The 21,923-nt window shown below is 46.3% G+C and overlaps 1 protein-coding gene across 1 annotated transcript; it reads left to right on the plus strand.

Moving 5' to 3' along the window:
* The first annotated feature begins 1,413 nt into the window (after positions 1-1,413).
* Positions 1,414-18,565, plus strand: GIMAP8 (GTPase, IMAP family member 8). Its single transcript, XM_060625709.3, has 5 exons — positions 1,414-1,546; positions 6,850-7,510; positions 11,516-11,561; positions 14,253-14,879; positions 17,139-18,565. The coding sequence occupies exons 1-5, from the start codon at positions 1,512-1,514 to the stop codon at positions 17,852-17,854; spliced, it is 2,085 nt and encodes a 694-aa protein (XP_060481692.3). The 5' UTR covers positions 1,414-1,511; the 3' UTR covers positions 17,855-18,565.
* The last annotated feature ends 3,358 nt before the right edge of the window (positions 18,566-21,923 follow it).

Here is a 21,923-nt window from a genome sequence, read left to right on the forward strand (position 1 = left end):
ATCTCTGGAAGTCTAGCACCACCTGACACATTTCAAAGACCAAGCCTGGTGGGACAGCGTGAGCTCAAGGCCATTCATCAGCTTCTGCATTCCCATGAAAAGAGCAGTCACGCAGAGGGACCTCCAGGGCACTCCCCTAAATGAAAAAAGGCTAGTCACAAAGGGCAAACACTGGTTCCAGGTACATGAAGTATCTAAAGCCCTTAAAATCACAGAAACAGAAAGTAGAGAAGTCGTTATCAGGGGCTGGGGGAGTGGAGGGGCATTAAGGGCTAATGAGTACAGAGTTTTATTGTTGCAGGGTGGCAAAGTTCTCCAGCTCTTGCACAACAAGGAAGGTACTTAATGCTCTGCACTGTGCACTTAAAAATGTCTAAGATGGGGAGGCGCCTGCGTGGCTCAGTAGAGCCTAGGACTCTTGATTTCTGCTCAGGTCCTAATATCATAGTTCGTGAGTTTGATCCCGGGATCCTGGAGTTCAAACCCCACTGGTAGTGCAGAGCCTGCTTGGGATTCTCTCTCTCTCCCTCTCAAAAATAAATAAACTTTAAAAAAATCGGTAAGATGGTAAAATTCTGTGATGTTGGTGTGTTGTTGTTTTTTTAACAATCCATAATCAGGGCACCTGGGTGGCTCAGCTGGTTAAGCTCAGACTTCCGCTCAGGTCATGATCTCTCACTTCATGGGTTCTAGCCTCTGTGCTGACAGCTGGGAGCCTGGAGCCTGCTTCTGTGTCTCCCCCTCTCTCTCTGCCCTTCCCCTGCTCACGCTCTGTCTCTCTTTCAAAACTGAAAAGGCATTACAAAAATAAAATAAATAAAAACCATAATAAAATAATAGTCTTTCTCAGAGTCCGGCTCCTGTAGTAGGAAGCTTCCGGATACTATCATCACGCACAAAAAGGGTTTCGTTTATAAGCTGTTGGAAAGCATAGAAGTTGCAGCATTTCAATGTTAGCCGGGCTCTAAGAAGGAACCCTTTAGCCTGGCAAGCAGCGTGTTCCCCAGGTCTGGTTGGAGGGTCCCCCAGGAGGGGTGTGAGGAGTTGCTAGAGGGTGGGGGTGGGAGAAGGAAACCGGCGTCTTCTCGGTTTCCTCAGTCTCGGGAAGGGGTCTCAGGTGCCCAGGGTGGCGGACACCAGCCGGAGAAGCACCACCTGCTGGGCGCCGTCCCCGCACCGGCCAGGCTCAGCGTCTTCAGGCTCCATGACGTCGGTCCCAGGGACGGGAGCACCCCGCACTATGACCCTCTCCAGGGGAACCCTCGGGGGCGCCGCAGCCCCAGGCCCAGCTTCTGCTCTCGAGTCCTGCCCTTCGTGTCCCCAGGAGGGCGCGGCCGGGGGGGGGGGGGGAGGCGTGCCTGTCCCTCGTCTGCACCCCGCGACCTGGCACCAGCCCCAACTCTCCCCTCCACCCTCACCGCCTCTGAGGGCCCGCCCCTGCTTTTTCTCCGCGCGGCCCTCCTCCCGCCCTGGGCTGGCTGCTGCGGGGCTCTCGGCCACTTTCCGGAGCCATGGTGCCCACGACGCGCCCGGAGCCGGAGCCGAGGTGCCTGCGCATCCGCGCGGGGGGGGGGGGGGGGGGGGGGCCGAGGCCGGGCGGGTCGCGGGGAGGAGGGGGGAGCGGGGGAGGGGGGAGGGGGGATGGGGGAGGGAGGCGGGCTCCTCGCCTTCCCCGAGGAGGGCTCGGCGGCGAGGGGCCGATGGCAGGGTTGGGGGAGGAGGCTGGTAGCCACGGATCCGCCCCGTCCACGCTCGCTTTTGTTCCCCACCCCGTGCGCTGTCGGGTCCCCTTAACTGAGCCCTCGGGATGGCCGGTGGTTGCCCCAAACAAGACTTATGATTTTGCCTACATTTGAGCCCCCTGGGCTGTCACCGTTGAATGCTTTTCTGTCCTCCTGATGACTGCCTGACCTGCGGGGCTGGGAGTGCGTCCTCCCCAGGCTAGGCTCTGGAAGCTTCTCTGGCCATCTCTTTCTGTGGGCTTGAACTTCCCGGGTGCAGGGCAGATTCCCCAGACCATTGGGAGCTTTGCTTGTACGGCTGAACCCACATCCCCCTCGAGCTATACCCCGAGAACAAGTACAGGTTGCTGGAGAGTGTCACTATAGTTCTGGAGTGAAAGCTCTCGTTTTCTCTCTCTCCTTGCCCTGCTGGGGTCTCCAGAGGGGCTGGGAGATGGTCAGAGGGGAGTGTGGGTAAAGGAGAGAGTGAGGGAGGGGGAGTTTTGGTTACCTTTTGTCCGACTTTTTTTTTTTTTAAATATTTTTTGAGAGAGAGAGAGAGAGAGAGAGAACGAACAAGCAGGGGAGGGGCAGAGAGAGAGAGAGAGAGAGAGAGAGAGAGAGAGATGGAGACAGAATCCGAAGCAGGCTTAGCGCTGTCAGTGAAAGCCCCACATAGGGGTCCAACCCATGAACCTTGAGATCATGACCTGAGCCAAAGTCAGCGGCTCAACCACTGAGCCACCTAGGCACCCCTTCTGCTCCAGAGAAAAGTTCGCAAGGCAAGGGCGTAGGTTGGGTGGGTCCCTGATTCAATATAACACACAGTTTAGCAAAGGCTCATTAATTTACACACACTATGATGGGTAATCATGTGAGCAGTGGAGCTTACTTGGGAAATCAATTTCTTTCTTCTTCAGACCTGCTGGAGGTCTCTGCTTCCTTCAGCTATTTGCCCACTAGTGTCTTTTTTAAAAAAAATTAATGTTCCAAAAAATGTCACTTCATTGGCTTGGGATACAGTGTGAAGTTACTTCTCTTTTTTTTAATTCAAAGTGGCATCACTTCAGTCACTCTCTTCATTTCTAAAAACTGTTTTTCTTCCTTTCCTCACCCCTCTACCCCATGATCATTCATTTAACACCACTTATTAAGCCTATACTATTAAGCCAGGCACAATATCAGGGACTAGGGACACAGGACAAGACAGGCATGGTCTCTGCTCTTACAGGGTTTCATACCAAGGGTGGTAGAGAGAATTTCAAAGTTAGATGAAGTAAATACTATCAGCTGGTGCTTATCGAATGCCTTCTCTGGGTCATAGATGCGATGGTGAACAAGATAAAGCAGGTCCTCCTTCTCATGGGACTTACCTCTTAGCCATGGGGAGACAAAAGAAAGCAATAAGCAAGTAAATGCACAATGTGAAAGGTGGTTGCAGTGGTTGCTGGGGGCGTACAGAACAGGCATGTGGGGGACGCAGAATGCTGTTGGGATGCAGTAGGGGGATTGCTGTTAAATGTAGGATGACTGAAGAAGGCCATCTGTCCCACAGGGCCAATGCTGTAAAGATCTAAAGGAGGTGAATGCGCCTTGCATGAGTCCGGGGGAAGAGTGTTCTAGCTCAGGTGAACGACCAGCACCAAGGCCCAAGGTTGCACATTTGGGGAACAGCAAGGAGGTCCATGTGACTACAGGAGACAAAACAATGTGGAGAGGGGTGGGAGAGGAGATCAGAGAGACAGCTAGAATCCAGATGGGTAGGGTCTTGTCGACCACTGTAAAGGCTTTGCTTGTTATTTCAAGTCAGGGGGAAGCCACGGGGGGACTTTGGACTGATGAATGACATTATCTGTCTCCTGTTTGTGCAGGAGCACACTGACTGTCTACAGACCATAGCCTCTAGAAGGGTAGAAGCAGGGGGAATCAGTGATTCTGTTATTGCAGAAGTCCAGAGAAGAGTTGATGATCAGTTCAGTCTGGAAAAACCATGAAAGGCTTGACCCCAGCTGACACTTCAGCTAAGTAGGGCTCAAACTGTGAGATCATGACCTGAGCCAAAGTCGGACACTCAACCAAATGAGCCATCCAGGTGCCGCTCATTTTTAAATTTTGTAATTACTTCTCTTAATTTATGGATCAAAAAGAAATGATTGAAATTAGAACATATTTAAAACTGACTAAAAAAAGGAGTGGGGAGAACAACTCTATGCGGATGTCCATTCTTCTAAAACTAAGCTGCAGGGACGCCTGGGTAGCTCTGTCGGTTGGGCGTCCGACTCTTGACCTCAGCTCAGGTCATGATCTCGCAGTCTGTGAGATCGAGTCCCATGTTGGGATTCTCTCTCTCCTCTGTCTCTGCCCCCTTGTGATTTGTGCATGTGCTCTCTCTCTGTCTCTCTCTCAAAATAAATAAATACTTAATAAAAAAATAAAAGTAAGCTACAAATTCAATGCAACGACACTCTAGATTTCAACAGGGTTTCCTGAAGACAATGACAACTGATTTTCAAAGTTCTACAGGGGATTAAAAAGCCAAGAATACTGTGACAGTTTTGAACAATAGCAAGGTGTTGGAACCTGCTCCATTACATAATGAAGCCTCATTTTAGAGTTATATTTTTAGTAGAATAACATTAAGTCATCTTGGTTTTAGTAATTAAGGCTTTCTGGTTCAGGAATAAAGTGTCCAGTGGACAAAACAGACAACCTAGGGAAAGACTCATGGAAACATGGGCCCCTGGTATCTGACAGAATCATTTGGAAAAGGGACTGTTCAAGAAATAGTTCTGGGAGGGGAGCCTGGGTGACTCAGTCGGCTGAGCGTCTGACTTCGGTTCAGGGCATGATCTCGCAGTTTGTGGGTTTGAGCCCTGCATCGGGCTCTGTGCTGACAGCTCAGAGCCTGGAGCCTGCTTCAAGTTCTGTGTCTCCCTCTCTCTCTCTCTCTGCCCCTCACCCACTTGTGTTCTCTGTCTCTCTAGCTCAAAAATGAATAAACATGAAAAAAAAAATAAAGAAATAGTGCTGGGAAACTTGGCTCTTCCAGTGGTTTCTGATTCAGTTAGGAATGCTAATCTTTTTTTTTTTTTTTTTAACGTTTATTTATTCTTGAGACAGAGAGAGACAGAGCATGAACGGGGAGGGTCAGAGAGAGGGAGACACAGAATCCGAAACAGGCTCCAGGCTCTGAGCTGTCCGCACAGAGCCTGACACGGGGCTCGAACTCACGGACCGCGAGATCATGACCTGAGCCAAAGTCGGCCGCCCAACCGACTGAGCCACCCAGGCACCCCGGAATGCTAATCTTTAACCAATGGTGGCTTAACACCAGTGCTTCTCAAACTTGAATGCTCATGAGAATCACCTGGAACTTGTCAAATGAAGAATTCTTATTCAGCAAGTCTGGCGTGGGGCTGAGATGTTGTATTTTTAACATGATCTCAGTTATTGGCAATATCGCTTGTTCGTGAACCATGCTCTGAGTAGCAGCAGCTTAAATCATTAGAATATCAGCTGTTTACTTAGCAAAAGGGCAATCTCAAGGATGTTTTGGTAGCCCAGTGATGTCATCGGGGATCCTTTTATCTTTCTGCTCTGGGGTCCTTCAACAACATTTGTTCTCTTATTTGTTACCTCATTGCCTCATGATATCTGCTGCCATTCCAGATGTCACATTTAAATGTCAAATAAGAAGAAGGGGGAGCCTAGGTGGCTCAGTTGGTTAAGCATCAGTCCGACTTCAGCTCAGGTCATGATCTCACTGTTCCCGAGTTTAAGCTCTGCTGACAGCTCAGAGCCTGGACCGTATTTGAGATTCAGTGTCTCTCTCTGTCTCTGCCCCTCCCCCATTCATGCTCTGTCTTTCTCACAAATAAATAAGCTTTAAAAAAACTTAAAAAAAAATAAAAAGAAAAAATAAAAAGAAGAAGGGGGAGGAGGTGAGAACAGGAGCTCTCTACTTGAGTCTGCCTCTATCATCAAGAAAACAATAACATTCCCAAAAGACCCAGGCAAATATTCCCTCAACTGTCATCAGGTTGAACTGGGTCACATGGCCACCCCTGGTCGAAAGGAAGCTGGGAGAGAGAACGTATTAATTTCCTGTTGCTGCTGTAACAAATTGCCACAAAGTTAGTTGCTAAAAACCCACCAAGCTATTATTTTACAGTCTGGAGGTCAGAAGTCCTAAAATCAGTGTTGGGCAGGATTCTTCTGGAGGAGGCTGTGTAGCAGAAGCCATTTCCTTGCCTTTCCCAGCTTCTAGAAGCTGCCTGCATTGCCTTTGGCTCGTGGCTCCTTATTCCATTTTTAAAACCAATCGTGTAGCATTTTCAAATCTTTCTCACTCTCTGACTTCTGCTTTTGTCCTCACATCTCCTTTTTCTTACTCTGACTTTCCTATCTTCCTCTTGGAAGGACCTCTTTTAGTGTGATTATAATGGATCCACCTGGATGATCCTCTAGGATCCTCTTATCTCTCCGTCTCAAGAGCCTTAATCACATTGGCAACGTCCCTTTTGCCATGTAAAATAACACAATCACAGATTCCAGGGATTAGCACATGGACATCTGGTGGGGGGGGGGGCATTATTCTGTCTATCACAGTTTCCCCCAGCATGTATAATGGGTGATGAATACAGAGAAGGGGGTTGTTGGTTTAGTCAGTCAACAGTGTTGAATATCTTTTTTTAAAGTGTTTATTTATTTTGAGAGAGAGAGAGAGAACAAGAGCAAGCGAGCAAGGGAGGGGCAGAGAGAGAGAGAGAGAGAGGGAGAGAAGAGAATCCCAAGCAGGCTCTGTGCTGTCCTCGCAGAACCCCATGTGGGGCTCGATCCCACAAACCGTGAGATCATGACCTGAGCTGAGATCAAGAGTTGGACACAACCGATTGAGCTACCCAGGTGCCCCTACAGTGCTGGGCATCTTACCAGTGTGGATTTATTTCAGAGACAAGAGCACGGAGAAGATTGTGGGAAACAGGATTTCTTATCCCAATCTGGCCTGAGTTGACTTCAGTAGGCCACATCCTTTGGGAAAAGCCAAAAAGGAAGGCATTTTTCTTGCTGCTCCTCTATCCACTCTTGCATGGGTTGAACACTGATGTGTTGCTTTTTATCCCAGCAGAACCAACCAGAGCCTGTGTCAGGAGAGGAAACTGGAGCCAGAGTGCTCCATGCCGGAACTGAGGCTTCTCCTCTTAGGCAAAAGTGGTGCAGGAAAAAGTGCCACAGGAAACACTATTCTGGGCAAAGCTGCATTCGTGTCCAAATTCAGTGACCAGATGGTGACTAAAACATGCCAGAGAGAGAGTGGGTTCACAAAAGAGAGAAGGATTGTGGTCATTGACACCCCTGACCTTTTCTCCTCAAAGTCTTGTGCCAAAGACAAGCAACGTAACATTGAACACTGCTTCGAGCTCTCTGCTCCCAGCCTCCACGTCCTGCTTCTGGTAATCCCCATCAGCTTTTATAAGGTCGAGGACATAGAGACAGTCAAGGGGATCCAGGAGGTGTTTGGAGCTAACTCCAGGAGGCACATCATTATTGTCTTCACTCGGAAGGATGATTTGGAGAATGACTCACTGAAAGATTGCATTGAAGATGAGAACTCCCTTAGGGAGTTGGTTGAAAACTGTGGAGGCCGATACTGCGCTTTTAACAACAAGGCAAGTGAGGATGAGCGGGATGTCCAGGTGAGGGAGCTCCTCTGCATGGTCCAGCGTTTGGTGGATGAAAACGGAGGACCATATATCGTGAATCTCAGAAATGAAGGCAGTGGATTCCTGGTAAGAAATGCTGAAGGTCCTCAAGGATCTTTGTGGTGAGAGCTAGTGGGTTGAAGACAAGCACGGATAAGTGACCTGTCACATTGTGTGATGGAACCTAGGCTTTGTTTAGGAGGTGTTTATCTATGATCTGGAAAGTTGAGGCACCAGATGGTAGGTTGCTTTGAGGATTACCCTTTGGACTTTGAAATTTATTGGCAAATTAATGGATACAGTTAAGTCTTTACTTAAGTTTTTCCCTCACAGTATTGGACACACAAATAGACCCTTTCTTCCCTTGGCTTCAATACAGCTATACTCTTTTTGTTTTTTTTCCTCCTACTCTTTCTGGCTCCTCTGGAGATTGTTGAGTTCTCTTCACATGGCCTCTAAAAGTTGAGATCTTCAGGGTGTGGTTCTAGGCTTTCCTCAATTCTCTGCCCTCCAGCTTTGAGCTCCGTTGATCGCTAATGGTTTCCAGATTTGTCACTCCTGTCCAGGCCTCTCCTCTGAATCCTGCTCCCTTATCCAGTTGCCGTCTGATGTCTCCACTTGGCTCTCCTACAGGATCTCAGGCTTCACAAGGTTACACTTTTGGTTTTCCCTCTGAGATGTATGAGACTTCAGTTTTCTCTCAACTGGGTAAATGGTGGTGATGCTCCTGATGCTCCTTGAACCTAAACCCAGAGGTCGGCTTTGCTACTACTAGCTGGCAGCTGATATTTGAGAAGTCCTTAGGTCTTGTGTGATCGGTGTGCCTGGAATCCATGCATTTCTCTCCATCTCCACTGCCCCCGCTCTGCTCCAAGCCAGCCTCTGTTCTTGCCTGTACTGTTTTACAAACAACCTTCCCCTCATTCGTTCTTGTGCCTTACCCCTCAATCCATTTTCTACACGACAGCCAGAGTGGTATTTTATTTAATTTCTAGACTTGAGTGGAAAATATATTTGTAATGAAGGAAGATACAAAAATCCAGGCTTTTGTTTTCGAGGACCTCACGCTTCTGTTTGAGTGACTCATGCAGAAGACACGAAGCAGTTCCTGATTGAGCATAAGTAAGTGAATGTTGGTACAGAGGAGTCTTTAAATGCAAGTGTCCATGGATGTAAAGCAAAGCAAAAATCCAACGTGGGGGCAGCTTTGGTCAGAGTGAATCTTCTGAGAACTGGTGAGTGTTAAACCCAAACAGGATGGAAATGAGAAGGAAGGCAATATTTACTGAGCACCTGCTAAGTCCCAGACCCCCAGACTGATCAAATCTTCACACCTATTCAATGTACGACGAGGACCCTGAGGCTCAGGAGAACTTGTCACTCTCTTATCTCCTAGCCCTGACCTCCCTCTCTCTCTCCTTTATAGCCTCTGTCTCTCCCCTGAAGGCTGTATGGAACAGGGATGCCAGCAGAGAGGATAAGGGGCACAGAATGAACTGTCCGCAGTGTACCCAGAACACAACCCCCTGTTGTGTAAAATCCTGCAGTGACTGTACGTTGATCTTCAGATCAAGTTTGGAATCCCTGACCTGAGCTGGCCCCTCACCCTCTAACTTGCTCTTTATGTGTTGGTCCCAACGGCCTTCCCTGTGGGGTCCTTGACTTATACTCATGTGTGCTCTAGAGCTTTGAACTTGGAATTTTCTCCACCTGGACACTTCCCCTCTCCCATCCCACCCCGTTCCAGGTCTGCCTCTGCTAGAGCTCCTTTGCTCAGAGAGTCTTCCCTGTGGGCCCCTGGGATGAGCTCCTACAGCCCCCCTTCCCTCAGGGCGCTTCTCCTCCTCATGGCCATCAGCCAGTCAAGTGGTTGCTCTGTATGTGCTTTCAATGGCTGCCTCCCCACAGACTCCCTGAGGGACAGAACTCCTATCCTTTTTGTTGACCACAGTATCTTATTTTTCTGTCTTGTGTAAAAAGGGATAATACTATGTATCTCAGGGTTTAATGAAATGCTGACAAAGTTATTTGCAAATACTTGAAATGCAAGCATTCAGTAATTATTAGCTGCCATTATTATTACTATTATTTAATTTTTTAATGTTTATTCTTGAGAGAGAGAGAGCACAAACAGGGAAGGGGCAGAGAGAGATGGAGACAGAATCTGAAGCTGTCAGCACAGAGCCCGACATGGGCCTCAAACCCATGAACCATGAGATTATGACCTGAGCCTAAGTCAGACGCCCAACTGACTGAGTCACCCAGGCGCTCCATAGTTGCCATTATTATTACTGTTATTATTATCATGGACGTGTATAAGTTTCACATAAGTTATGGAGACATTAAGGACTTTAACAACCCAGGGACTGAGCAAGATTCCCACTTTTAGGACCCTGTTACCAAGAAAGGAAAACATTTGCACATATAAAGATGTATATATAAGGATATTTATCATTGCATCTTTTCAAATAGTAAATCCAGAAATAAGCTTATGATCTATCGATAAAGGAATCATTTGGCTCAGTCAGTAGAGCATATGACTCCTCATCTCGAGATTGTTAAGTTCAAGCCCCATGTTGGGTGTAGAGATTACTTAAAATAAAATCTTTAAAAAAATACAGGAATCGTTACATTAGTATGGAATTTTCCATATCCATGCTGTGGAGTAAATAGCATCTTCTAGAAAAATTGGGTTGATCGATATGTACTGATTTGTACAGATGTACAGGACATAGTATTAAGCAGATTGAAACCTAGCCAAGTTCTCCCGAAGTGTTCATATATGCTTGTGTGTGTGTTTGTATAAACTTAGAAAAACATAGAAGGATGTATGTGAATTAGCTATTGTTCCTTTGGTAGTGGATTGGGAATTTAAAAATTAGTAATTTTTAGGGGCATCTGGGTGGGTTAGTTGGCTCACGTCATGATCTCATGGATTGTGGAATCCGAGCCCCCCATCATGCTCTGTGCTCACAGCTCGGAGCCTGGAGCCTGCATAGGATTCTGTGTTTCCCTTTCTCTCTGCCCCTCCCCTGCTTGTGCTCTGTCTCTCTCAAGAATAAATAAACATTAAAAACATTATTAATTTTTAGATCATACACATTTGCATTGTAAAAATGTTTTCCATTTAAAGAACATGAAAGACCTTGAGTTGTGCCAGGTAAGAAGAAAGAAGTGTGATAATCAGAGCTGAATGGAGAAGACCCAGGGAGGGAGATGGTGGAAGGTATCAATGGTTTGGGGTAAGGCCAGGTAAGAAAGCAGAGGGAAAATTTCCTTGGCTAGCATGGAAATTTAACAAAGATAAGGTTAAAATAAAGTATTGGGAGTTTCTAAGAATAGCAGATTCATCCACATTGTGTATCGTTGTTTTCACCTTCTCTTTTGATTTCATGACAATTTAAGTTTGGGGTGCGACTGTATGGCTTGGCCAGGCAGGGGAAGGGAATACCAACTGTGTGTTTGGCCTTCCATCCTCTGTTGTCTCCATTTGCCCACCTGGATGGAGAAGGTTCCAAATTTTCCTGGCTCTCACGTCAGAAGAAGGATCATCTCTGTACCGGGGGTGTGGTGCAGGGAGAAGGCACCGGAGATGTGTGGGGAGCGTGATTCCCAATCTCCTCCCTTCCCCTGGTCCCTCAGATGCACATCACAAACATCACTGGGCTAGTTTCTTCTTCTGGGGAATCCAGAAGCTGTCTTTAAGCCTCTGGATTTTCTCCAGGAACAGAAAAAACTCTGGAAGACTTTGGAAGGGATTGCTATTACCACTGGGGACCGGGGAGAAGGAAAGTTAGAGCTTCAGGACAAATACCTTGGTTAGATGGCATTTATGGGACTCACCTGAGTGAGAACAAGACCCATCTTCATATTTCTGGGAAGCCTGTTGTGGTGGCAACAATGGGGTTTCAGGATCGACTGTCATTATGGATGGGTCTACAGAAGCCAACAAGGAATAGGACCATGGCCTGAATTTGACCACATCCCAATCATCAAATTACTCTGAATTATATACTTATGCCTCCATTTCTTTGCTTTGTGAAAAGATGAGATTTTGGGTCTCTGAGCATCATTTCCCACTTTATTTTCTAGGATCATGTGAATGAAGCCACATCTCAGAAAGGGGACAATCCACATGGTAAGATGATCCTTAAAAATGTTAAGCTCAGGGGTGCCTGGGTGGTTGATTGGGCATCCAGCTCTTTATTTTGACTCAGATCATGATCTCACAGCTTGTGAGTTCAAGCCCTGCATCTGGCTCTGTGGTGATAGTGTGGATCCTGCTTGGGATTCTTCCTCTCTCTGTGTCCCCCAACCCTGCTCGTGCTCTCTCAAAATGAATAAATAAATAAAAACTTAAAAATTAAAAAAAAGTTAAGCTCATATCTATATTCTTTTGAATGCATTAGGCATCAACATGAAGTGGAAAAAATAGATAATTAGAAACAAAGATGCGCTCTAGGGACCTTGCTCAGGTTGGTGTCCACAACCTGTCCCCCAGGAAACTCCTAACACTTGGGAGTAGGTATGGCAGCAGCAAAGGTGGTGGACATGGAGTGGGTGTCCCTGGCTTTCTCTGAAATATTGTGGAGGTGGGCTTGTCTTTCGTGGCTTTTTTTTGTGACTCAGCCTTGTCTTCCTGGCCCTGGATCCAAGACTATACAATGTTGGCTCCTACTGGGAAAGCAGAAATTACCTTCTTGGGGAGCACTAATTTATAGGATTCCGTAATGGAGTTCAGTATCCATGTAATGATTGCCGTTAATGATTCATCCTGCACACTGCACAAATCAATACATATAGATCTACCTCGCTCTGTTTAGTAGATGCAGTTTTGTTCACGGTAAGGGCGTACACGCCTAATTCAACCATCCCTTCCTTCCTGCCTTCCTTCTTTCCTTCCTTTTTTTTATTATTTTTTTTAAATCAGGCTTAAAATTTTTTTTTAAGTTTAATTATTTATTTTGAGAGAGAGAGAGAGAGAGAGAGAGAGGGAGAGAGTAAGAGAGCACAGAAGGGGCAGAGAGAGGGAAAGAGAATCCCAAGCAGTCTCTGCACCATCAGCACAGAGCCCGATGTGGGGCTTGAACTCATGAACTGTGAGATCATGACCTGAGCCGAAGTTGTAAGCTTAACTGACTGAGCCACCCAGGTGCCCCCAACTATCCCTTTATTGATGGACTCTCACGTTATTTCTGGGCCAGCTCTGTGCAAGCACAGAATATTCAGCAATGAATAAGGTAGGTGAGATCTCTGTCCCCATAGAACTCCCCCAAATAATAACAATAAAATAATAATAATAATAATAATAATAATAATAATTTTAATTAACTAGAATGTTTATAACATTTTTATTTATTAAATAAAATAATTATTCTTTTATTATTATTTCAATTTTAATAATGATAATAATTGCAGTTGACATTATGTGCTGGAAAAATATATAGAAATAATTCAATCCTCCTAGCGTATAAATATAATTCTCATAACAACCATATATTCTTAACAACCCTAAAGTATATTCCTCATGACAGCCCTAGGAAGAGGGTGGTATTATCATTAGTCTCATTGACAGATGAGTAAACTTAGCCAGAAAGATGTGAGCTTAGGCAGAAGTAGGGATTTAAAATTCTCCGGATGCCCTTCTGTCAAGACCTGAAGGAACTTACCTGTTATGGCCCCAAATTTTGCCTCGTGGTGGTGAGGAAATAGCACACCACGGGTAGCCACAGGGTGGCTCAAAAAGTTGGAAGTGACCTTTTATACGATGTAGCCTTGTATGAGGTGATTTGGAAGAAAGTAGGAGCTTTCCCAAGGCAACATAACAAGGACGTGGTGTCACTAGCATTTCAGTGGCTTTCTTTAAATGCCGCGTTCATTCCACCTCCCAGACTTGGCGGCTCTGACACCAAGTGACAATCCATACCCTTAGCGCCTAAGATGCCTCAAACTCTGAATATTCTCTGTATTGCTGACTCTGCCCTTTGCTCAGCATGGAGGTCTGGTGTTGACGTTGGATCAAGGAGAAGTGATGGGGACAGGGCACGTGTGCAGAGACAGTTTTGTGGCACAAGTTTCTACAGTCATGTATTGAGGCATAATGAATGTAGAGTGAAATGCACAGATCTTAAGTGTAGAGCTCAGTGACTTTATGTATCTACCCATAGTGACCATCCTCTAGATAAAGATCTTGAGCATTTCCGTCACCTTACCTAAGTTCCTGCTGCCTCTCCCCAAAGGGAACTGCAACCCAGATTTCTATCCACATAGATTAAATTTTGTCTGTTCTTGAACTTCATATAGTGGAATCAGATAGCATGTGGTTTCGTGTCTGGCTTCTTTCATTTAGCATGTTTAGAAGATCCATGCGTGTTGCATATCAATAGTTCATTTATTCATTCATTCTTTTTTGTTTTGTTTTGTTTTTGTTTTTGGTTGCTGAGTAGTCTAACATTTTATGAATATACCACCAAGGGGCATTTTAAACTCAGATTCTCCCTTGTCCTGCCTCAGCCCATGGACTTCATGGACTTTGGTAGCAAATGAAAGGAAATCTAAGGACGAAGACTTGTAAAGGCCAAGTTTAACTGATTTTCATGTTTCTGGGAGGTCTTGAGCTTTTTACACATCTCCTAATTTATTCGTGGCCGCCTTTGTGGTTTTTACTTGAATGGGTGAGTGACTTCTGACCCGGGACTACAGTCCTGCTGTTCAGAGCATTACTGCCATTCTCTGTAAAAACTGGCAAGGAGGAGAAATCATAAAACCTGTCCACATCTCCATATTCGGCCTCAAGAAGAGACTCTGAATCTGCCCTTTTGTCCCACAGGGCCAGGGGAAAAGCAGCTGCAGGCCACAGGATGTGAACCAAGCCCTGAGTTGTTGGAACTGAGGATCCTGCTTGTGGGGAAGCGTGGAGCCGGAAAAAGTGCCGCCGGGAACAGCCTTCTGGGGAAGGGAGTCTTTGAGACCAAATTCAGTGAAAAGTCGGTAACCCAGATGTTTGCGTCTGTGAGCAGAATCTGGAGAGGGAGGAAAATTTGGGTCATTGATACTCCGGACATTGCATCTTCAAAGGACATTAAAGCTGAGCTTCAGAGACATGCCCCTCAAGGCCTCCATGCCTTCCTGCTGGTGACCCCGCTGGGCTCTTTCACCAAGACGGATGAGGCTGTGCTGGCCACCATCCGAAGCATTTTTGGAGAGAAATTCATTGAGTACATGATCGTCCTCCTCACCAGGAAGGAAGATCTAGGGGACCAGGATCTAGAGATGTTCTTGAAAAGCAATAATGAAGCTCTCTACCAGCTCATTAAGAAATGCAAAGACCGGTATAGCGCCTTCAACTACAGACTGACGGGGGCAGAGGAGCAGTGCCAGGTGGACGAGCTCCTACAAAAGATCGTGGACCTGGTGCTGCAGAACAGGGCCAAGCCATGCGTCATCAGCCAGGAAGGTACATATTGTGTAAAACACATTTTATATATGCTTTTGACAGCTAGATGTGACATGTGCAAGAGCTTTCTATTTTCTGAAGGGCAGAGAGAAGCTAAAAAGGACAGGTCCAGGCTCTTGACGAGCTTTTCTCTTTCTCCTTCCTTTTTCAAATGTTCCTAAGGTAATGAGCCTTCCCCCCGCACACTGTCCACACCTCGAACTCTTTAATTTTTCCTTCCTGATCCTTATCCCATCTCTCCAAGGGGATGGTGAAGGACTTAAGGGAAGGAGTTGAGCTTTTTCTAATCTCCCGTTTCCCCCACAGTGTATCTGTGGTTTGGGGCTCAGGACTCAGCGGTGGTGATGAGATAGTTCTGAACCATTGGTTTGCTCTTCTCTTTCTCTTAAGCCCACTCCATCTCTCTCTCTTTCCCTCTCTTAACTTCTTGGTTCTTTTTTTAAAAAAGTTTATTTATTTATTTTGAGAGAGAGAGAGACAGACCAAGCAGGGGAGGGGCAGAGAGAGAGAGAGAGAGAGTTGAGAATCCTGAGCAGGCTCCACACTGTCAGTGTAGAGTCTGATGTAGGACTTGAACCCACAAATCCTCAGATCATAACTTAAGCTGAAATCAAGAGTTGGATGCTTAACCAAGTGAGCCACCTAGGCACCCCTCTTTTTTTTAAGCTTAATAATTTATTTTTGAGGGAGGGAGAGAGAAGGAGAGAGAAGATCTAAAGTGGGCTCCATGCTGACAGCAGAGTCTGATGTGGGTCTTGAACCCACGAACCACAAGAGCATTACCTGAGCTGAAGTCAGATGCTCAACCGATTGAGCCACCCAGGTGCCCCAGCTAGATGGGTTTCTCAGTCCAGCCCCACTACCTGCTTTTTTAGCAGAAGTCCCCATGCACTCTGTGCTACATACTCTATTGCCCTGAACTGAGATTCTTCCAGGCCAGTATGAGTCATCCCATTCTGTCCCATGGCAAATGTCCTCACCTGGGAAGAATACAGACTCAAAAGAGCCCTTTCATATTTGCCATGGAGCCCCAGGTGCTGGAGAGCCTCCTGAAGAAGCATAGATATGCGGGAATGTCAGGAGAGGCTGTGTGGAGAAAGCCCAGTTTGAAATGGGCTTTAGAAAATGGGCAGAGTTTGGATGGCTGGGAGAAAGCTGGAGGACATCGCAGAGAGCACACTAGCTATCTGGAACAATGATGGAAATGGAGGGCTCGTGCCTCTACATGAAGTGGGAGATCATGGAGGTTCTTGGGAGCCACCTTCCGAGGGTATGGGAGCAAGGACCGAAGCCTGTGACAAATGTGGGAATGTGGGAGGATTAATCTCTTTTTCATCCTTTACGCATAACTATGAGATTGTGGGTTCAGGACAAGCAGTTCAATAATTTCCCCTGGGGGAACAGAACAGGGTAGGCTTCCCTCACTCTTTGTTTCTGGGTGGATATTGGTAACTTGGCCAGCGATGCATAATTGAGGAGAACTGTGGAAAAGGGCAGTGTGGAAGAGAAAGACCACAGGACAAGTGCAGAGTCACAAGGAGTCCCCACTAGCACACTCTGCAAGGGCTCTGTACATCTGTCATTCCATCTAGAAGGACATCTGTTCTCCGTCATTGCCCCACAGAACAGGGGAGGGCGTGTTCACGGTTATAACCTCTAAGTACTCTTTGACTCCTTGATGAAAGAAAGACACAGTTCAGTTTAATGTGGTTTTAATGAGACATGAATTGTAGCATGGTCCGAATGAAGGAACTAGTAATCTGTTGATAATATATGTAGTTGCTTTTTCATGAACAGTCAGTTCTATGGCATAAATTTTCAAATACATCGAGGAGATTTTGCTGCAGTTACAGCACTAGGTTGGCAACAGGAAGCCATAGTTGCAGCAGGAACAGAAGCCCAAGAGATGAGATGTATAGCCCGGATGTATCTGAGTAGGTGATGGGTCATACAGCCAGTAGCACCCACAGGAGTCAGAGGAGGTACCAGGAAGAGGGAGCAAGTTCAGAGATAAGGACAGTGGCCATGTCATGGGTGAGCACCGGGCAGAGACGGTGGTCCAAGTCGTGCTTGTGGGTTCACAGAGTGCTTGGCTGGAAGAAGCCGCCCCCCACCCCCATACTTGGGGATGGAGCTGCCGGGTGAGGGGGTGGCCACAGTGCTCTCTGAGCATCCTCTGCTGTGATGTCTGGCATCACTTTGAAAGTCGCACACAGATCTGCCCATGGTCATGAATCTTTCCTGCTTTCCTTTTGACAGACATGCTGAGCATTGTCCTCGTGGGGGGCAGCGGCACCGGGAAGAGCGCCACGGGGAACACCATCCTTGGGAGGCGTGACTTCCTCGACCAGCTCCGAACACAGCTGATCACCAAGAAGAGCCAGAGCAGCAGGAGGATGTGGGAAGGGTGGAGGGTTGTGGTTGTGGACAGTCCCTTGCTCTGCCTGACGGCCAGCACTCCTCCATCTGGGCTGGAGGAGGAGGTCAAACACTGTTTGTCCTGCTGTGAGGGAGGGAACATAGTTCTGGTCCTGGTGTTCCAGCTGGGACGCTTCACTGAGGAGGACAAAAAGACAGTGAAGAATCTAGAGACCATCTTTGGGGAGGAAGTTCTGAAGTACACGATTGTGCTGTTCACTCGGAAGGAAGACCTAGAAGGGGGGGACCTCAAAGTTTACCTCCAGGAGACAGATAACAAAGCTCTTAAGAGCATAACTAAGAAGTGTGAGGAGCGAGTGTGTGCTTTTAATAACAAAGAAACTGGCCAAGCCAGGGAAAACCAGGCAAGTCTTCTTTTGACAATGGCCGTTGATCTGATAAATAGCCACAGAGGGCATGGTTACCCCCATGAATGGGAGAATGTCAAAAAAATCATTAGAAATAACCAGGAAAAGGACAAGCCCAAAAACTTACTGAAAAATTTAAAAGATATGGTATCATCGGTAGTTGATGGACGTGGGGTGTCTTTAAGTTAGAGACACCCTCAGTTGGGGATGGGTGTGAGGTAGGGCTGGTGGGAGGGGAGGAGGGTCCATGTCTTAGAGGGCTTGAAAGGCACATGCTGGCCACCTTGCAATGTTTCAGCTCTTAGTAGGTGAATAAATTGTCAGCCTGGGGCAGGGGATTAGAAAGGAGAAAGGAGAAATTAGGTGGGGAAATCTTGAAAGAGGCTCCTGAGATTGAGTGGCCATTGAGGGTCAGAATTAAATCACAAGAATCACCTCACCTGTGGACATAGAGTGGAGTCAGGACAGACACGGTGACCAAGGCCAGCCCGGGGTCAGAATACAGACAAATACCCACGAACCAGGGGATCCAGACACACGAGGGTAGAGTAATGAGCAGTGTCCAGCCAACTCCTGGTGTGGCAGAGTGGACAAGCTGGATCCCGTGGGCCTCTGGGTGCCCAGGGATGCTTGTCAGGCATGCTGGTCTCCTGAGCTGCCTTGTCGCCATTGGGCAGAACTCAGGGCCAGCACATTCTTTTCTTCCTGGGGCGGATATTCTTTAGTGCTGTCTTCATTCCAAGCCTGAATGGAAAGTGGGCCCCAGTCTACTCTTCTTTATTGTTCCTTAGGAAATGACCATGAGTCTGTGAGGTTTCCAAAGATTTTATTGCTAACCATCACAGTGAAAGACAGTAGAACAAAAATCCACAATGTGGTAAAACTGCCAACATGAGACAACATTGCAAAGTTCCAGAATTCTATGTAGAATTCTAGATTGCCTCCAGACAAGTTGAAAATTCCTTTGCACTTTCTCTCTCTTTTTTGGATCCCCGTGGGTTAGGAATTAGGGTAAAGCTCAGAGGATTCAAATAATAGTCTCGAACACACTAGGGGCTTGTTGTGTCTCACATCAGGAAGTCTGAGGGTAGGCAGTCTGAGGCTGGTGTGGAATGTGGCCTCCACACTTAAGGTTGCTTCTCCGTTCCAGGATGGTGGTGTTCCCTGACATTTGAGCAGGTTATGTTGAGGGGCGCCTGTACGGGCAATATTTGAGACGAGAACCATGGGGTTTTCTTCCAGGTAGGTGTAGTCAGATGCTGTCAGTATTAACTGTTTTGTATATGCTTTGAGGACAGGATCTACATCATCCATATACTTTTATTTTTGGAAAGTTATCAGTTGCCTTCAAGATTAACCCACTTATCAGAGCATGGACCATCACCATCAATACTGTTGTACTCTGCATAACCCTGAAAATGACACATTCTGGAAAATGTATGTATAAGTATATTCAATTGAGTGAAATAATAAAGATGAATTATATTATAAATTCACGTCCTCCTGATTTCTATTTTTCTGACTCCGGGGCAGACCATGCCTCCATGAAGAGGCTATGCAGATGTTTAGACACCTTGACTCTGGTGAGGTTTTTGCATCTTGGGTGCATGAGGACCTTAGAGTGGGTGACAGCCATTTCATGAGGCCTCTGCCAGCTCAGGAATCTTCCACTCTGGGCATTTCACTAGAGCAAGGACAAATAAATTAGAACCAAGAGCATGGAAGGAATAAAGCCTAGAAGGCATTTTGTGCCTCTTCCCAGAGCCTCTCTTCTGTTTGAAGGCAGGCACAAACCCCAGTGTGCCACCCTAGGTTGAGCAGGTGACATTGGAGCTGCATGAGGTGGGGGATGGGTGGGCTAAGCAATGTGGCATCTTCTCCCAGGCAAGACCTAACATCCGTCTCCACTTTCCTTTAGGACCACGCTTGAGACATGCGACAGTACTGCCATGTGGGTTCCTCCGAGAGGCACGTGCTGAGAATTAGGAGTGCCAGAGGCTTACAGGGCACAGGGGTGATGCCAAGGCTGTTAAAGACTAAAGAAGCAGCAGAGGGCTGCCTCGGTGATTCAGACGGTTAAGCGTTTGACTCTTGTTTTTTGGCTCAGGTCATGACCTCGTGGTTTCCTGAGTTCAAGCCCTGCTTCTGGGATTCTCTCTCCCTCTCTCCCTCTCTCTGCCCCTCCCCTGCTTGCTCTGTCTCTGTCTCTCTCAAAATAAAGAAATAAATGTAAAACCTTTTCAAAAAAATAAAGAGGAAGCAGAATTGGTCTGAGAGAGCTTCCACACTGTGATGCAGGTCTGACACATGCAGGAGGAAACAGGGGAGGCGCTGCTTGGGTAGGGAGAGCTGCACATCTGAATAGTGGGTTCTAGGGCAAAGACTGACCCATAGTGATGATATCCTGCATTGGGCACTGGCAGCCTTTGGCTAGGGACTGGCTGGGAAGGGCATGGCTTTGGCTCAAAGCTGAAGTGGGTCCTGAAAGTGTCATAGTTGGAGGCTGCCAGCTAACTGCTGTCTTTGGAGCAGAATGGAAGTTTCCTCCCCTCTCCTCCCCTTCCTTCCTCTCCTCTTCTGTTCTTTTTTTTCTTTTAATTTTTTTTAATGTTTGTTATTTTTGTGTGTGAGAGAGAGACAGAGACAGAGAAAGACAGAGAGCAAGCACGGGAGGGGCAGAGAGAGAGAGAGAGAGAGAGAGAGAGAATCTGAAGCAGGCTCCAGGCTCTGAGCTGTCAGCACAGAGCCCGATGCGGGGCTCAAACTCATGAACCACGAGATCATGACCTGACCTGAAGTCGGATGCTTAACCGACTGAGCCACCCAGGTGCCCCTATCCATTCATCTATTGATGGACACTTAGACTGTGTCCATATGTTGGCTATTATGAATAATGCTGTAATGAACATGGGGGTGCAGGTATCCATCAAGATCCTGATTTCATTTTCTTTGGATATACACCCAGATGTGGGATTGATGAATCATATGGTGATTCTATTTTTTTTAATTATTTCTTCTTCTTCTTCTTCTTCTTCTTCTTCTTCTTCTTCTTCTTCTTCTTCTTCTTCTTCTTCAAGATTTTATTCTTAAGTAATCTCTACACCCAGCATGGGGCTTGAGCTCACAACAGCGAGATTAAGGGTCACACACCCCACCAACTGAGCCAGCCAGGTACCCCTATTTTTAATTCCTTGAGGAACTTCTACTCTGTTTTCCAGAGTGGCTTCACCAATTTACATTCCAACCAACAGTGTACAGGGTTCCTTTTCTTCACATTCTCACCAACATTTGTTATTTCTTTTTTTTTTAAGTTTATTTCTTTATTTATTTTGAGAGAGAGAGAGAGAGAGTGAGCGAGAGAGAGCAAGGGAGCATGAGTGGGGTAGGGACAGAGAGAGAGGGAGAGAGAATCCCAAGCAGGCTTCTTGCTGTCAGCACCGAGCCCAACGTGGGGCTCAAACTCATGAACCTGAGAACATGACCTGAGCTGAAGTCTGATGCTTCTACTGACCTACTGGACCACCTAGGCATACCTCTCTCCTGTTGTGGTTTCGATTTGCATTTCCTTGATGCTGAATGCTGCTGAGCACCTTTTCATGGTTTTTGCTGCCCATTTGTATGTCTTCTTTGGAAAAGTATCTGTTTAGGTGGTTTGCCCATGTTTTAATAATCAGTTCTTCCCCTTCTTCTTCTTCTTCTTCTTCTTCTTCTTCTTCTTCTTCTTTTTTTTTTCGCTATTGCATTGCATGAGTTCCTTATATATTTTGGATATTAACTCCTTATCAGATATATCATTTGCAAATATCGTCTCCCATTCTGTACATTGCTTTTTCAATTTGTTAATTGTTTCTCTTGCTGTGCAGAAGCTTTTTACTTTAAGGTTATCCCTCTTGCCAATATTTGCTTTTGTTGTCTGTGCAAAAAAATTATTGCCAAGACCAATCTCAAGAAGTATTTTCCCTGAATTTTCTTCTGGTAGTTTTACCATTTCAGGTCTTACACTTACATCTCTAATTCACTTTGAGCTAATTTTCTAATAATAGACTCTAATAATGGACTCTTAAGTCCAGTTTCATTCTTTTGCATGTGGATATCCAATGTCCCAATATCGTTTATTGAAGAGACTATCATTTTCCCATTGAGTACTTTTGGATTCCTTGTCAAAGATTAGTTGATTAAATTTTATTTTATTTATTTATTTATTTATTTTTTTAATATACGAAATTTATTGTCAAGTTGGTTTCCATACAACACCCAG

This window comes from Panthera onca, chromosome A2 (genome assembly GCF_046562875.1).
Source record: "Panthera onca isolate mPanOnc1 chromosome A2, mPanOnc1 haplotype 2, whole genome shotgun sequence".
Classification (NCBI taxonomy): Eukaryota; Metazoa; Chordata; class Mammalia; order Carnivora; family Felidae; genus Panthera; species Panthera onca.

What these genes read in the sequence shown, in the direction of transcription:
- GIMAP8 (XM_060625709.3), top strand. Translation starts at nt 1,512, where the DNA reads ATGGTGCCCACGACGCGCCCGGAGCCGGAGCCGAG. An exon ending in CGCCCGGAGCCGGAGCCGAG is followed by an intron (nt 1,547 to 6,849) that starts GTGCCTGCGCAT and finishes TTATCCCAGCAG; the next exon opens with AACCAACCAGAGCCTGTGTC. An exon ending in ATGCGTCATCAGCCAGGAAG is followed by an intron (nt 14,880 to 17,138) that starts GTACATATTGTG and finishes TCCTTTTGACAG; the next exon opens with ACATGCTGAGCATTGTCCTC.